Source organism: Lolium rigidum, chromosome 1 (genome assembly GCF_022539505.1).
Source record: "Lolium rigidum isolate FL_2022 chromosome 1, APGP_CSIRO_Lrig_0.1, whole genome shotgun sequence".
NCBI classification, from domain to species: Eukaryota; Viridiplantae; Streptophyta; class Magnoliopsida; order Poales; family Poaceae; genus Lolium; species Lolium rigidum.
The window spans coordinates 36,455,199-36,472,159 of record NC_061508.1 but is presented as its reverse complement, the minus strand read 5'-3'; the positions used below and the strand labels follow the sequence as shown (position 1 = coordinate 36,472,159).

Genomic DNA, 16,961 nt, shown 5'->3' with positions numbered 1-16,961 from the left:
TGCACAACAGATATCTTATATGTTTTCTGTCGAGAAATGCCTGGGATTTTCTCCGAGGCCAGAGTGTATGTATGATGCAATGTATGCATAGGAACATGTCTTAAAAAATGCAAGTAACATGCAAATAGTCCAACAAATTATATTAATCAGACACCCTACAATGGAAGGCTGAGTATAAGCTACAAATTGCAATAAGAAAACAGATAGATATTGCAAACCTTGCTCGTCCCTCCTTCCTTCCTTCGGATGATTGGTACCCCGACCACTACCCTAGCAACCATACACTACAAACAAGTACCAAGACCTTTAAAAGTGCCATGACTCTGTCACCAGCCCCATTCCCTTCCCTCCCCTTCCCAAGAAAGTCATTCAGTAGGCAGTAGCCAACAAGTCCCGCTGCTGAACCAAGGACTCCTCACCAGAAAATGGCGTTCAGAAGCTCCAGCTGCCATCCTCACCCAGCTTCTTCCCCCATGTCCAGCGTCGGCCCAAGATTCGGCGCAAGGAAGCCAGCGGCAGGCTTGAGCTTCAGAACCTCTGCAGCCCATGACTACAACCCATCATCATCACGCCTGTCCTTCGCTGCAGAAACCAGCAACAAGGTACTACTCCATCTTTCTGCTTGATTGATCATTACACCATCCATGTTTGTGCTTTGATCCAAGATAATGAAGACTGTACTATGGCAGTTATCTAAGTTGGTGATTTTATCTGATCGGTAGGTGTTTGAGGACCAGGTAAGAGGGATCGTGTGCTATAGGGATGACAAGGGGGAGCTCGTCTGCGAGGGCTACGACGAAGGCCCGAGGCTCGGAATGCGGCTGCCGGAGAAGGCATGCTTCCCATGGTGAGTTTAACAGACCATCTAAATATTTCATTGTTTCTCCTGTATGTGAAGCTAGGAGAAAGAAGAAGGTTGTTGCCTGATGGGAAATTCTCGAGTCTGATCAAACTGAAACTTATTTGACGGGTGATCAACCCGATTTCAGGCCGGTGGGAGTTCAGGTCACCGATTTCATCCACCTCGCCACGCTCCGGGTGTTCGAAGACGGTGCCGACGATGACGTTCTTCGGCCCAAGAACGATCAGAAGTGGAAGCACTGAATTGATCAAGGGGGCACTGATCAAGTAAGAGCAATAAGTGGAAAAGCTAATAACTGGAAGCACGGAGCATGTGTGAAACTGTGAAATGCCCTGCGTAGCTAGCACAGTTTTAGTCTATTCTGCAAATAGCCAAATTACTTGTTTTCGTTGTAGCACTGTTCAAGAATCACTTGTAAAAGAACGGTGACGACGATGATATTGTTGTATAGAAAAAACGGTTCAGAAAGATTTCTAAAAGGGCGAGATTTTCAGACTACTACTCAAGTTGCGTCGATGAAAAAGGGAGATAAGGCGATCTGAATTTATGATCCTTCCACTGCCTATTGCAATATGTGACCTCTGAGCTACAAATCCTCTGCTCTGATTGGGCTAGGAAGTAAACTCCAGCAGCATTTTCCGGTGGCAAGGTTTTGTCGCTCAAAGAAATAAACAGAGAAAAATAATGCGTCCATTTCTAACGAACGAATCAATCATCAACAGGTTAGCCCCGACAGGTAATAAAATAACTGAACTTATAGAACTCTCCAGAGAGAAGTGTTGTTGTGGATCTGAAGCTGGAGGTTGTGTGCAAGTCGCCATCATTGTCGACACTCCAGACATTGGTGTCTCCTTAACCTCTTCTGCTCGCCGCGTCATCGCCAATTATCGGCTTCAGCGACAAGACTCGTTTGGGCTTCAACTCAGAAAAGTGGAATGTCTGGCCGTATTATTAGATCTCAAATACGGATGAAAATCTCAGGAAAATTCAAGCATTACTGACCGATCTTCTTTAGACCCTGACACAAGACGAACCCTGGTGAACAGCTCGCCGGAATCAACTCAGTAACAACACAAATTAACAGCTTACGGCCTGAGATTTACACGTAGTTTGTTGGAGCAAGTTCAGATGCCGTCGTCGTAGGGGAAGGAGGTGGCGCCGAGCCAGTCGTCGCCGTAGATGAACTTGTCGACGGCGAACTGGGCCGCCTCGTCGTACTCCATCTCGTGATATCCAGCCCAGCCCACGCGGCCGTCCGTTCGCGCTCCTGGGCCATCGTTCCCATACTCCCCAAAGTACACGGTGTCGCTGCGGCCCTCCTCCGCGCCGGGCCAGCCCGTCCAGCCGGCCCGGTCCACGAGCGGGCCGAGGTGGGACTCGATCACCACGGACCGCGCGTACGCGCCCCACGGCCGGCCGAGGAAGGTGCGCGTGCTGACGGCGCTGGCGAGCAGCTCCGGCGAGGCCTCCACGGTGCAGCTGTGCACGGCGAACCCCGTGTCCTGCGCCGGGTCGCTCCTGGAATGCGCCGTGAGCACGTTGGACTGGCCCGGGACCGGGTTGCCGGCGACGAGCGCGCAGGCCTGGAGCACCGCGGCGGCGTTGCCGAAGACGACGTCCACGGTGCCGGAGACGGCGCACTCGCGGTAGAACTGCCGGAACGAGTGCGCGTAGAGCGAGTCCTGGTGGCCCTCCACGGCGCACCGGTACACGGCCGCCATGTCCGCGTTCACGCGCAGCGCCACCGCCTGCCCCCTCGCCGCGCCGGCCGTGTTGCGGAATGCAATGTCCCGCGCCAGGAACCCCTCGCCGGATACCCCTGCAATTGCATTGCACGCACACAAGGATGGGTGCAAGTTAACGCATGTCTGATCGATAAGTTAAACCCGCAAAAAATCAACCTATGCTTGCTAAGCAGTGTTAGAGACTTCTAAGTGATCCTAACTCTTTATGTGCTCAGGTCCTTAGGCCGAAATACTACCCATATGGTGATCTTCAAAATGATGTTCTGAAGAAGGGTTTATCCTTCACATGGCAGTCTGGGCTGAAAACATTCAAACGTACCTGGAGAGTAGAGGTGGATCAACCGTCAACGTTTTGGACGGATCAGTGGGTACCATCTAGCCCAAACCATCAGGTTATGTCACCAAGAGGAAAATGTCTACTCTCTACCGACTAGGAATTCATAAATCAGGGTTTTGAGATGAAGAACTGCTAAGAGATAACCTATGGTCAATTGACGTGGAGAGGATCCTACAAATCCCCCTTCCAAATCACAGTCATCCTAACTTCATCGCTTGGCATCTGGACAAATCATGATGGTTTTCTGTTAATCGGTTTACCATGAAGAATGGAGAGCAAGGTATAGTCGGAGACAGGAAAGAGGTGACGGTACAAACAGCGCATCACCACATGTGGTTTGGAAGAAGATCTGGAATGCTAAAGTAACAAGAAAATATCATATCTTTAACAGGCGTGCGCTGCACAACATTGTTCCTTGTCATTGCATACTTGCTAGTAGACATATAAATATTGTTGTTAACTGTCCAGTATGTAATGTTGATCCTGAGGGCTTGAAGCATATGCTTTTTCATTGTGACAAGGCATCGGAAGTATGGAGACAGCTAGCGCTTCAAGAATTAATTTGGAAGGCCTTCGGAGTTGATCTTGATGGGTCGACTATTTTGGAAGAGATTCTCTGTTCTGGAATCCCGGATGATGAACACAACACATTGAAATTGTGATGGTCTCATACTGGTACATTTGGTGGATGAGGAGACAAACAAAGAATAGTGAAGCAACGCCAAATCCACGAAGAGAAGTAATGAGTATTAAGGGCATTGTGGCTAATAATGCTAAGGTGAAAGGACAGAATAATATGGTCAGATGCCATGGATGGTGCATACCACCTTCTGGAGTTCTAAAATTAAATGTTGATGCAGCCTATTCTGCTGATAGTGAAACAGGAGCAACGGGAGCCATCATCCGAGATTCGGCGGGAAACTTCATTGCAGCAGGCCATGGCTTTGCTTGCTGGTCTACAACTAACTAAAACAATTGGAGCAAGATTAATCATGGTAGAATCAGATTCTATGGAAGTAGTAGACGCGGTGACATATCACTTTAAATGCAGAGGTACTGGGGCTGTTATCATTGATGATTTTCTGGAGTTACTTTTTTTTATATGATTTTCTGGAGTTACTGATGGCTCTAGGCATGGCAACTTTGAAGCATTATCCCCGAGAGACCAACAGAGCGGCACATGAGCTGGTTCGCCGAAGTGCTCAACTGGGTAGAACAGGGACTTGGTTTGATATATCTCCTGATTTTTTTATTATGCATGTGCTTGTAAATGATACGATTGTTATCCAATAAAGTTGGCGAAAGTTTCAATAAAAATAGTTACCTAAAAGGTCAACGGGCTGACATGGTAAGCATTGGTGGATCCTGATTTGCAAATAAACAACCGTAGGTGTAGGATTATTGTGGTATACATTGATCGCCAGAAGCCAAGAACGGTATGTATGAAGAGCGGCAATACTGCCATAAGCGAACTTCTCGATCAGAGAGCGGTAATTCTGCTGTGCAACGCGATACAGCATGCATGTCTCACATTTTCTCTCCTCTGCTTTCTTTTATCTCTTTTCTCAGTTTAGATGGATATAGTTATGTAACTTGACACTTATGTAGATTTTCAATCATAAGTACATCTCGTAAACAGTTTGGATATTTGGGTTCCTGACAAAAAAAAATACCTTCAAAATAAAACTAATATTAAATATGTATTAACAATCTTTGAAAACTGACTTTTGAAACTTGGTGAAACATTGGAAAATTAATAAAATCCAGGAAAAGTATTTTTTTTAAACAATTTGTTTCACTGTAATTCAAACTTGGTTTATCATAGTTCAAAAAATCACTGGCAATTGACTTAGAGCACATTGTGTTCATTGTTTAAAAGCTGTTATTTCATTGGGTTTCATTAGGTCAAAATATATGAAGTATCATTGTGTTCTAAAATCTAGGTTTCCAAAATCGAAATAAAACCTAATTTTCTCTTTGTTTAATAGATATCATCAATATAAATATACATGTTCAAACAGATTGTTAATTTATTATTTATTTTAAAATGCATAACCCTTTCAACTTCAGGATTGCAAATTTAGGGCATGTTTTATTCGTAGGATAGGAAAAACATAAGAGTGCAATGTCATGCCACTTTAATCCTACATGAACTCAGATGAACTAAAGTTTGTTTGATTCCACTACAGAAAAAAAGCAAAGTATTCTAAAAAAAGACTTATTAGTGGTTGTTGGATTTCCTATGAAATCTGGTGCAAAGAATTCCTTAGGAAAAAAATTATATGAAATTCAATCCTACAAATCAAACAACCATAGTAGAAAAAATCCTACAAATTTTCTGTACAAATCATTTGACTCAAACATGCCCTAAGTACACATATTAATAGATGGGAGAGGGGGCTGGTGATGTGTTGCATGCAAAGCGTGACATAAAGTTGTCACAACAGGAGAAGATATTCCATGTACGTGCGTAAAATACATCGGTGCACATGGGTGCTAGCCTGCTAGGGCACCTATACAATGGAAATAAATCAGCAATTCAAGAAAGACCAATCAAAATTAAATATTTTTTGAAATCAAAGATGATCATATATTGTACTCGTATAAACATATTTCGCTATGTAAAAATACTACTCACGCAGTATTCTTCATAATTTTCTTTTTGCCCCGAAGTAAATGATAATTATTTCTTGGCCAAACAATTTTATACAAGTATACAATATTCCAAAAAAGAATCCAATTTTTTTATTTCATTTGAAATTACTAAACTCATGTCCATTTTATGTATTATGTACTAATCACAAAGCAATCACAAAAGCATGCATGCACGATCAGAGAAACCCATTTGATCGCTGTTGGTCCTACTCATCATGACGACAGGAATTGTGTTTTGCCGGTGGATTCGTTGTAAAGAAGACCAGCCAAACATTCTGACAGGTGACACGCATGCAGGTCCATGCTAATGTTTCGGATTTTAGCTAACACCTGCACATGCACGTGAATGCAGGATGGGTCAAGTAGGCGAAATATCCGAGTCATGCACCTCTGGACCTCGGAACCTGGACCCATCACCCGGTATGTTTCCAAAAACGTAAATTAGATAGATCTGCACAGACCAAGATTCCTAATCGTCTAAGTTGATGCATTCTACGTGCAGACAATGCACTGCATCGGCATCACCCGGCAATGGCCGGCGGCTTGACACTGTCCAAGTCGAGTTAAGATGTTACTGTACGAGGTAAGGGATAGCTTGTGCTTACCGACGGTGGCGGTGCGGAAGGTGGTCCAGCCGTCAGCGGCGCTGCGGCTGCCGGTGATGACGGTCACGTCGCGGCCCTCGCCGACAAGAGCGATGTTGGTCTTGTCCGCGGGCACCTCCACGTTCTCCTCGTACGTCCCAGCCTTCACCTTGATCACCGTCCTCGCGTCGCTCCTGCTCGGCGCCGCCGCCACCGCCTCCCCCACCGTCCGGAAGTTCCCACTCCCGTCCTTCGCCACCGTGATCACCGTCTCGCCACTCTCATCCCCGTTGCCGTTGTGGTCCTTGTCGTTGCCGCTGTTGTCGTCGTCCCCGCCGCCACTATTGTCATCGCTGTCGTCGTCCTCTTCCTCGTCCTGGAGCAGGCGCCGGTTGTGATGGATGATCTTGGCCACCGTGGCTTGGAAGCTGCTGGACGCCGGGCCGCCGGTGCCTTGGCGGGCGACGAGGGAGAGCGAGTTGGAGACATGCTCGTAGGCGTCGTCGAGGGAGGAGAGGAGGCCGTCCATCCTTGGGCCGGACGCGCCGGCCAGGCCGTCGAGGCAGGTGGCCTTGTTGGTGAGCGCGGCCGACAGGTGCGCGCGCACGGCGGGGAGGCTCTCGCCGGGGCTTGTTAGCAGCGAGGTCGAGCGCGAGAGAGACTCCAGCGTGGCGGCGTGGAGCTCAAGGCAGTCTTGCGCCGCGCCGCGCCGGAGTGGCGTCGAGGACGGCGACGGGGGCGCCGAGAGCGTGGAGGAGAGGACGGGGGAGAGGGAGGACACGGCAGTGAGCGCGCTGCGGAGGGACGCCAGCAAGACGGAGAGGATGTTCCCGGGGAGGATGGTTACGGAGACGGACGACGCCGCGATATGGGCGGCGTCGAGGTGCACGGCTGCCGACGCGAGGCAGGATGCCGGGTTCGGGGTGGTGTGGCAGATGGCGTGGACGGTAGCCGGCGGCGCCAAGGCTGCCTTGGCGGCGTGGCCGTGGTGTTTGTCAGTGTGGCATTGGGTTGTGGCAGCTGTTGCTAGGAGAACGGCCAGGATGGGGACGAGCAGAGGTGGAGAGAAAGCCGCCATTGCTGCCGAGAAGAGCCTGTGTGGGAGCGTGAGACAGACATATAACACTATATAAAAGTTGAACCATTTCACGCTCTTGGGTTAACTGGAGTACTGTAGTCATGCTATTTATCCTCTGTTTCTCCCATCCGTTGAGTGACACGTTGATTCTTTTATTTTCCCTTCCTTGATTCACCCGGATGGGTTTTTTTTCTTTTTTTTTTCTAACTCCATGGGCAACCGGTTACCGGTTTGTAGCCTTTTTTCCTGCATAGCTCCGGTGATTGGGTTTCCCCATAAGTCTTGGTCAAAGCGGTGCTATCGGGCCCACTCAACCGCTTGGATTTCTAGCAGATAGAGCCCGAACCCCACCCCTTCTTTTTTTTCCTCTTCCTTCCCATCGAGGTCGCCGCTCCCATCCTTCTCACCCAAAACGGTTGTTGCAGCGCAGCGCTGATGAGCGGGGCCATGGCGCTGGCAAGAGCTGGTTGGAGCTTCCGGCGACGGTTGATGGCGGACTCCTCGCCGCCATCAAAGACGGCGGAGAAGGAGCGAGCAGGCGCCACAAACGATGGTGGCGATGGAGGGGCGATTTTCAGCCGGCCTCTGGCTGCGGAGATGGCCGGCTCGGACTGCTGCAGCGGTCAGCGCACGTCTCCTCATTGGATTTGTGCCTACCTCGCCATGGAGGTGCGTGCAGAGGCTGTCTCCATGGCCCGGCCATCATCCACGAGCGCGGCGTCCTGGGACGCGAGACCCAGCTCACCGTCCACCTCCACGATGCCATGGATGGAAAAATGCTGATGGCGTCAGTGCCCATATCTCCTTTCCGCTTGGCTGATGGCATAGAGGACGACATTGGCTCTGTCTATGCATCAAAATTCCTGTGTCAGCTTTCTCTCTATGTGTATTTCAATTTATTTCGATTTTTTTCCAAGATGGCTGATCTGGCCACAGGAATTTAGGAGGAACCAGAAGAGCAAAAATATAGAGGTATACTTCTTCTCCAACTCAGTTTCTTGCTGTAACCAATAGATCGTCATTAGTTCGCTGATTTTTTCGTGCCATAGCACCTCCTGTTTTATATAGATAAATCCAGATCGTTAAAAGAGGTATATGTAATCCCATCATTATCTTATTTTGCTGCATGATCATCATAGTTTTCTACTGTGGTGCTATACTTCAAATTGTGTTTTTTTACAGTTCGATGAAGAATGTTTCTTTGTAGCCACAGTTTTTTTGCATGAATAATCATGAAAACAGGTTTTTCTCACAAACCCCTATTTCAAGGTGCAGGGCTTAGAACGTGGTTTCGGAATCATGACTTCCTATTTTGTTCTAGCATGAGCATGATGTCCTCCCAATGTTGTTTGATCATGAGTTCATGCTCGCAAACTGTAGGCTAGCTTCAGCATGATGGTTTTTCGCCTGGACATGGACATGGGGTTAATTTTCCATGGCATGTGGTGGGGTGCTTTCTTCCATAGAGACACTATGATTTTACATGACCATAAACAGCTGGGTGTTGGTTCTCCTTACATGCGAAATCTTATCGCAAACAAGCAACTACCTATTTCGTGTATTTTATTTATGTTGCACTAGGTTACGTTTTCCTCCATATATACTTTTTTCACAATTTTTCCGCTTCCATGTATTCAAACAGCTGGTTCATATGTTAACAAGATGTTTCTTTGTTTAGAAATTGTCTGATTATTGTGCTTTATTTTCTAGCCAAGAACACTCCACCTACGTCTACTTATTTCATGTATTTTCTTTCTTATGTACTAGGTTATATGTGAATTTATGTATTTTCTTTCTTATGTACTAGGTTACATGTGTGCTCTGTATTTCCAAGCAAGAAGAATATTCTGTGCATTTTTTCTATTTTGAAACCAAGTTCTATTGCCCCACGGTTTATCTATTCTTTTAAACTTCCCCGTTGTAACATATTCAAACTCTTGCTCCTTTAGTCTTCAGGCTAGATTCTTTTCTAACAATAGCTTACATATTGTGTTATGTATTTTCTCTTCTTCTTTACATTTAACTCTATAGCCCGTCTACTCTTCTGTGTTCCAGCTTGGAACATCAGCTTGAAAATCTGGTAGGTTTCTTAATCTACAGCATCATAAAATGCTTTATTTTATTTGTTCTTATATAGTTTGTACATACAGTTATCTTGGTATGGGTGATGGAAGTGTACAAAAGAACATGCTGAAATTAAGAAATGAAGATCTGCAGCTTGGGTGGTGGTAAAACACACAAAAAAATTGATGACGCCCTTACTAAATGAATGGGAAGGCATACCCTTGAACTTTATTATGACGTACCTGAGATTGCTAGATAATTCCAACTGTGAAGTTCATTATGGACATCATACTCCACACATCTCACTATTGATGTAGATATCTGCACTCCGTGAACATGTCTTTATTCTTGGTTTGATGTTTCAGATATTGCATCCGACGGTTTCCTGCAAATGACAGAATATAGCCCTGGAGAAATACTGGGAAGAGATTGCAGGTGAGTGATAATCTCGCTTTATCTATTTATTTTGCAGTTTCTGTGGCACAATTCTTTAGGACTCCAGTGATATGATATCTTATTTCTCCACATTTTCTCTTTTTTATAGCCTAGAAATTCATGAAAAAGACAAATTCATAACTTTCCTTTTAGTACTTTGTTTGTCGTACCTTGCAGGATTATCCAAAGTATTGAATCTAACAGTTAGACATTAAGGAAACTAGAGAGGACATAGATAACCTAAGAGATTTTGCTGTTAGCTGAGTAATGTTTCGGTCATATTCGTGGAAGCACATGACACAATACTTTTTTTTGTTATTTCCAGAACATTAGTTTGATACTGTGTGAAAACAAATGTGGGGCTCCAAGAGAAGCCCATGGGAATCTGCTGATGTCTTTCTATACCAATGCATATTAATTATCAGTTTGGAAAACAGATACTGCAGTGATCATTAATAAGAGCCAGAGGAAGACTCTTAATAAGGTGCGCGTTTACTTGCATTAGCGGCCTGTTTGCGTGGGCAATTCTATGTTGCAATCTCAAGTGAATTCACGGGAGGGATTAATAAAAGTACTAGCTCTCCATGAGTCTGGGGAGCCGACTACGCACGAGAAATATAGTCTACTGAGAAGTGCTTCGCCATCTCTACGTGTTGCTGCTTACATCGATGTTTCTAGGTAGGTTTTTATTTTATTGCATTAACGGTGTATTCTTTTTGTGTCCGATTGACTATTCTTTCCGTTCATTGTTCTTTTATAGGTATTGCTACAGTAATCTCTTGGATCCTACTTTGCTTGGCTATTTCCATCAGAATGCAGAATGAAAGCTGACCACCTAAGTTTAACTGCAGGACAAAGATCGTGTCAGAGGGCTTAGCTTAGCAAATCAGCAGCTCACCGTTATAGTTGCTCGGTTCTCAAGCTATCTAATAAAGATGAAGTGTTCTAATGAACGTAGTTTGCATAGGAAAGGCATATGGCCAGAGCTTAGTTCCTGGACATTTTGAGGCAGCGTCCTGACGGCTGCCTTCTCTGAATGTCTTTCTACTATGTGTAGTTCTGCATATGTGCAATGAATGAATGTATCAAGAGTTGCCTCTCTTTTACGTGTGTTTATGTTCTACTGCAACTATATAGCACTGAAGCAAATGTGCAACTATATAGCACTGAAGCAAATGAAGCGTTGCTTTAACTCAGATTCTGCTGCTGCTTACTGGCTCCCATCACGGAGACTCTGATTTCAATCAAATAAAATTTTGATCCCTTTCGGCTGTGCTATTTGTTTTGCTTCGGTCTCTTTAATTTTCAGTTGTAAATCACAGTACTAACAACTAATTTCACCAGGCTAAACAATATGATGGGTGTTTCAAAGCATTATAGTTGTTGGCTTTTGCTCTTAGTTTTCTTCAGCACAGAATCTTGGTTCGAATTTAGGAACTAAATGCAATGAACAGGAAAAGATAGCATACCAGCCACTACAACGGAATCCATGCCTGCTCACGCTTTACCTCATCGGCTTCCAGTTCCCCGCATCTCTTTCCCCGCCGCACATTCTCAGTGACAACGCAGCTCATGCAAACGGCGCCTCCTAGCCTACTGGCTGATCTGCCCAGCGGCCGTACAGAGCCGCTCCAGCACCACCCTACGCCCTGGACCGGCAAGGCACCTTCGCTTGCGGTAGCCAGCCTCAACACCCGTAGAGTGGACAACAGCCATACAGAGGCGCTCCAGCACCAGCTTCCTCCCCGGGCCGGCAAGGCGCCTTTGCTGGCGGAGGCCAGCCTCAACACCCGCAGAGTGGGGAACGGGCCAGCTGCGGGGCGTCCGGGTCCAACATCATGCCCTGCAGCGCCGGAGCTGAAGAGGAAGCGAGTGGAGGGCATGCTGTCTACAAATCTTAGGGCTGACCGCCGCCACCTCCGCCTTCGTCTCGATGGTACCTCGATTTATCCTTCTCCTACCGCCCCACGGCACCCAGCGAGTGGAGTATCTGTTTTGACATCTACATCTTCTAGGACAGAGTCTCATTAGAATTAGCTAGCTACATGTGGACCGCATTGTCTAGCGTGGCCCATCTAAATAGTTCAGCTGTATAAAAAACTGCGGTGCGTTCTCCATCTTACCAGGAGACGAATACGTAGTATAGCTGAAGATAACAGAACCTGAGGGGCCACGCCGAGTACATCATAAAAAAATGTACTCTTGATATAGCAGAGGTCAGTGCAAGCTGCAGTTTATTCACAGTTTTAGTTACCTATATTAGTGATTTGAACGAGGCACAGTTTCAACACAAGCCATATTGAATAGCTATTTTTTGATTGAGATAAAACGAAATTGCAAGTTATCAGAATCACACTTCAAAGTAAAATAGATAACACTAATCATTCACACGCAAAAAATTCGGTGTCACGGGCGCGGCGTGCCGCCGCGCCTATGCTTCCTAGTATGGTCTTATGGACATACATATACAAGTACCAAGCAGCCTGTGCCACCATTTGGGAAAAAACCAAGCAGTATGTAGCCATGTAGGTCGTGAACTCGTGATGCGGTTTTAGCTGCGCGTGTGGGAATTCTCCTACTGTTTTGCCGCCGAAGTCGTTAGATTTATGTGATGAATTTAGCGTCATGTCAGTTTCAACTGGGTTGTAACTAAGTTTTTATCTCTTTTAGAAGCTTTGAGGCTGATTTGTGTCCATCGAGCAAAGTGTGAAGTTATGACCGAGGTTCGAAAATATCAGCACAATGACGAGGAATGGAACATGTGGATAAAACATGTACTACACAATATTTGATGACGCCCCCTTGATGCGGCACCTCGCGGCAGCGTCTTCCGCACCACTCTTCTGAGCACTCGACAACCACCGACACTCTTGACCGCTCCTGAGCACGAGCAGCGCCAGCCACCGAGCCGCCCTTGCCCCGCTCCCGCATCTCCATCAACGCTTGCATGCGCAGCCAGGGAAGAAGAACATGATAGGACTTGCACATCGAACGAGAGGACCCGGTTCGAATCCGAATCTGGGAGAGGGAGGTGAGGGTTAGAGGCCAAATCGAAATGGACAGGATATCTCCGCCAAACCACGGCCCGCCGCGTCGTCGTTGAGACCTCGATGGCGCCACCGCTGGTCTCCCCGCCGCGGGACGCTGCAGCCTCTAACCTGGGATGGGAGCGGATCCCAACTGCCCCGTCTAGTTCCCTGGTAATTTTGACGTTTGCAACCAAATTATCCCTTAGTCGGGAAAGAAACGCTGATTAGCGCTAAGTTTGCCTCTAATGCGTTATAAGGACACACGGGGTTGGTAAACAAGGTTTGACCTATTGGGTACGTGTCGGACGGTGAAGGGGTGCGCAGCTACTCCCGTGGGTAGCGGGATTCATCCGGTGAAGAATAACCTAGATTTGATGTTTATTTGGCTACCGAGGATGGAGGGAAGACTGTGATTGTGCTTGCGAGGGTCGGAGCATCATAGACCTCGGTGAGGAGATTGGTGAAGACGATCTCTGGTCACTGGCGGATCCACTCTAAGCTAAGGGGGTGCATAGGACCCCAGCTAGGAAAGAATTCTTTGTAAAGTTGCATTTTTTCACTATATATGCACCACCTATAATTATTTTTTTATCTGTCTGGGCACCCTGTGTGCACCCTGGTTCAAATACTCTAGCTCCACCGCTGTCTCTGGTCCATGAAGAAGCAGATAGTTTGATAGACACACACATCTATCTCCACGCTCTTACACACAAAAAACCTGAAATGGATAAACAAAATAACAATATGGCTCCTAGTTCCGGGATGCCGCTCGCCGTCGGATTAACCATCGTAGGACGATGAGACGATTCTTGCATACCTAAGTTTGGAAGAAGTTTTTTCTCCTTTGTGAAACATTGGCTGAGGCCAAGCCCCGAACCTATTGACAGACAACAAACCTGTTGCCACCACTCGAGACTATTGCGTGAGAGAAGGAGATCGACTGCACATTTTTCCAATGTTCAAGAAATCGTTAATATTAACTTATCGGTCGGCCTTAAAATGAAGATTAATCGTTTATCGACCGATTAATCGATTTTACCGGTCAAACATTTATCGGCTTATTTTTATAAATCGTAGTTTTTATACTAATTTTTTTATAATATGCTATGCAAAAAATAATATTGGAGCATTGCACATAAGTATTACCTTGATTCCTTGCATTTGAATCAATAATAATGGAAAATTTGAGCTAATGCATAATTTTACAAAACCATAGGACGATAATATCGACTGCCATACCAAATTTCATTGAAATTTCACTCACAATCTGCCGAAATATCGGGCGAAATATCGGCTCTCATGCCAAAAATCAGTGGCGCGATAAACTAGCCGATATGCTAAAATCTTATCGGTTACCACCTGATTCACGATAAACCGGCCGATAAATCGGTATCTCGGCCGATTTTTTGGCATTTTCCCTACACACACATTCTCCATCCTCGCTTAGAAAACACACATATTTCTATGCACATGTGTGTCTCCACGACTCCACATCACCTCAACTATTGATAGCCGCCCGAGCAAAATTGCATAACCATGAAGTCAGAAATGTGCTCATAAATTAGTTCTTTGGAATTAACCAATAAATATTAACCATGCCACTTCATTGAGTCATGCATGTCTTCTTATCGGGACAATCAAGTCATGCGTGCCAATCACAAGCTAAATTTTTTGCGTTAATTTTTCTGGTTAATTGGTGGTATATGTGTTGGGAGCTTGGAGGAAAAATACATAGTTCATGCTTCACATTTTCTTTTATATCGCGTTAACGCAATTCAGAAGTTTTTTTTGTATTACTTCCTCCGTCCTAAAAATATAAAACGCCCTTAATTTTTGTTGGTCAACCAATTATAACTTTAACAGTGATATATACCTATGATATATCAACAATATTTCTATAAATATAAAAAAATGAAAGAGATTTGGAAGACAAATGCAGTGATGGGCTATTTATACATTCTGAAACCACATAATTTTGTATATATTAGTGATCAAAGTTATGCATCAAACACCATACGAGAAAGCATGTCTTATATTTTAGGATAGAGGGAGTATTTTATAACATGATTACATGTTTCATTATTTTCAAAATCTAAACCAAGACCACTCTTGGATTTGTTCCTCAATTAGTTTTATTTTTTTATAATTACCTATTTATGCACTTGTGTTAACATGTTTCTAGTGGGGACATTGTCTAATTCGTTAGCTATTAAGTATCCGACAGCGGATATGGTGACCCCTTTCACACCAACGAGCATAAGGGTCACAACGGAGAGAGTCACCGGAGCCGATGCCAAGAAATGTTTCTTCGCTACTCTGGTCGCCCTTTCTCTAGAGGGGAAAGAGAGCGAGGAAAGGCATTAGAGTGTGAATCCATGCCCCTTGGGTTTCCCATCAACGGTTCGTCGATGATTGTTTGGTCTTTACACAAGCATCGACATTGTGTGCAACAACATTGCATGCTACCTTGGAAACATATCGACAAGGTTTGGGGATATGAATCAAAATGTTCATCTTGCTTCGGGAATAAGTTTCAAGTTATTAGTGGAGAAGTATCTCGGGCTCCCAACAACACTAGGAAGGTCTACAAATTCACAATTTAAACATATTTTGGCTAAGATCAAAAAGCTGGCCAGAGCGTGGACTCCTAAAAGCATCATCAGTCCGGGAAGGGAAGTGCTAGTTAAAGGTGTGTACCAAACAATCCCTACTTATTCTATAGACTGCTTCATGTTGTCTATGAAAATCTTCAAGAAAATTAGTTGTGGCTCTTTTTTTGTGGAGTCGAGATGAAAATAAGAGAAAAATCCACGGGACGAGACTAGAAACATAGCTATCCCTAAATCCGCTGGTGGTATGGGGTTCAGGGACTTCCAACCATTCAAATAATGAAGCAATGTTCGCAAACTAGGCTTGGAGATTGATGACGAAACCGGACTCCTTGTGTGATCAAGTCCTTTGTGGCAAGTACTTCCATGTTCGCGAATTATTATCAGCCACAAGGAAACATAATGGATATCATATTTGGAATGCGATATTGCATGGACAGTAAGCAATGAGCTCATATTTTAGTTTATGAAAACTAAAATGCTGATAATTTAGTTTATGAAAACTTGGTTAATCATCTAAACCTTGAAACTCAAGACCACCCAAATCCGTATAGACTCAATCAAGAAAGGAGCAAAACTATGAATCACAAAGCAATGCAACTTACCCCTTTCCTTGGGTAAATATTATCGCTCGAATATATTGTGTGATGTGGTTGATATGGATGCAAGCCATGTTCTTCTTGGAAGACCTTGGCGATATGATGTGGATACCACACACAAAGGAAGGGAGAATTGTTACTCTTTCACTTGGAACAAGCTAAAGATAATTAGACTTCCAAACAAGGCTTCTAGCATTGCTTCTGAAGTAGGGGAGAAGAGTATGTTGGCTATTGCTCAAAATTCAAATGAATTTGTTGAGGACATGAAGGAGTCAAAGATGTGTGCTGCATTAATTGTAAAATGAGAGGTATGGGTCTGGTCTGAAGACGGATATCCTCTTCTTTGGCTACACCAAATAATGTAGTAGATTGCATTCCCGGAGGACACTTTCTCCATTTTGTCGGTACTGGTAACAACAGATCTTGACCTCGTTTCTTTTTCTTGTTCTTTTACTCCTTGGAATGGAATTCTTGTCATGATAGTCACACAAGTGAAGGAGAAGAGGATGGGTCATCTATCTGGGTTTGGGATGACAAGTCAAAACTAAGTAAGAAACCTATAGTGTGATTCAAAAATTTATTTGAGTTAGTGAATTGGTCAACGAGGAGGTGGCCCAATGGAACAAGGAAAATATCTTGCAATTCTTTTGTTGAACCTGATGTTTTGGCCATTTTTCTCTTTCTATAGGCCAATTCACAAATGATTGTTCTTGCTACAGAACTCAAACATCGCTGGAAGATTCTTTGGAAGTTAGAGGTGCCACCTAAAGTGAGATCATTTTGGTGGTGAGTGATAAATGAGTTAATACCCTGCAGACAAATTCTTAAGCAGAAAGATACGGATGTAATCTCGTTTTGCAAAAAAAAAGTGGATCAGAAGAAGAGCCAATATTTTTCTAAACTTTAAGATTTACTTGCTTTATTTAATATAGAATTTACACTGTAAGGGTTTGATGACCCACAA

The 16,961-nt window shown here is 44.8% G+C and overlaps 2 protein-coding genes across 2 annotated transcripts; one reads left to right on the top strand and one right to left on the bottom strand.

Annotated features, from left to right (window-relative positions):
• Positions 1 to 336: 336 nt before the first annotated feature.
• Positions 337 to 1,250, top strand: LOC124671123. The gene is made up of 3 exons (XM_047207549.1): positions 337 to 602; positions 723 to 847; positions 990 to 1,250. Exons 1-3 carry the CDS (start codon positions 426 to 428, stop codon positions 1,102 to 1,104), a joined length of 417 nt encoding a protein of 138 aa, XP_047063505.1. The 5' UTR covers positions 337 to 425; the 3' UTR covers positions 1,105 to 1,250.
• Positions 1,251 to 1,890: 640 nt separating this feature from the next.
• On the bottom strand, positions 1,891 to 7,261 carry LOC124671111 (pectinesterase-like). Its single transcript, XM_047207541.1, has 2 exons — positions 6,205 to 7,261; positions 1,891 to 2,681 (listed from the first exon to the last, which is right to left on the bottom strand). The coding sequence occupies exons 1-2, from the start codon at positions 7,259 to 7,261 to the stop codon at positions 1,987 to 1,989; spliced, it is 1,752 nt and encodes a 583-aa protein (XP_047063497.1). The 3' UTR covers positions 1,891 to 1,986.
• Positions 7,262 to 16,961: the final 9,700 nt, after the last annotated feature.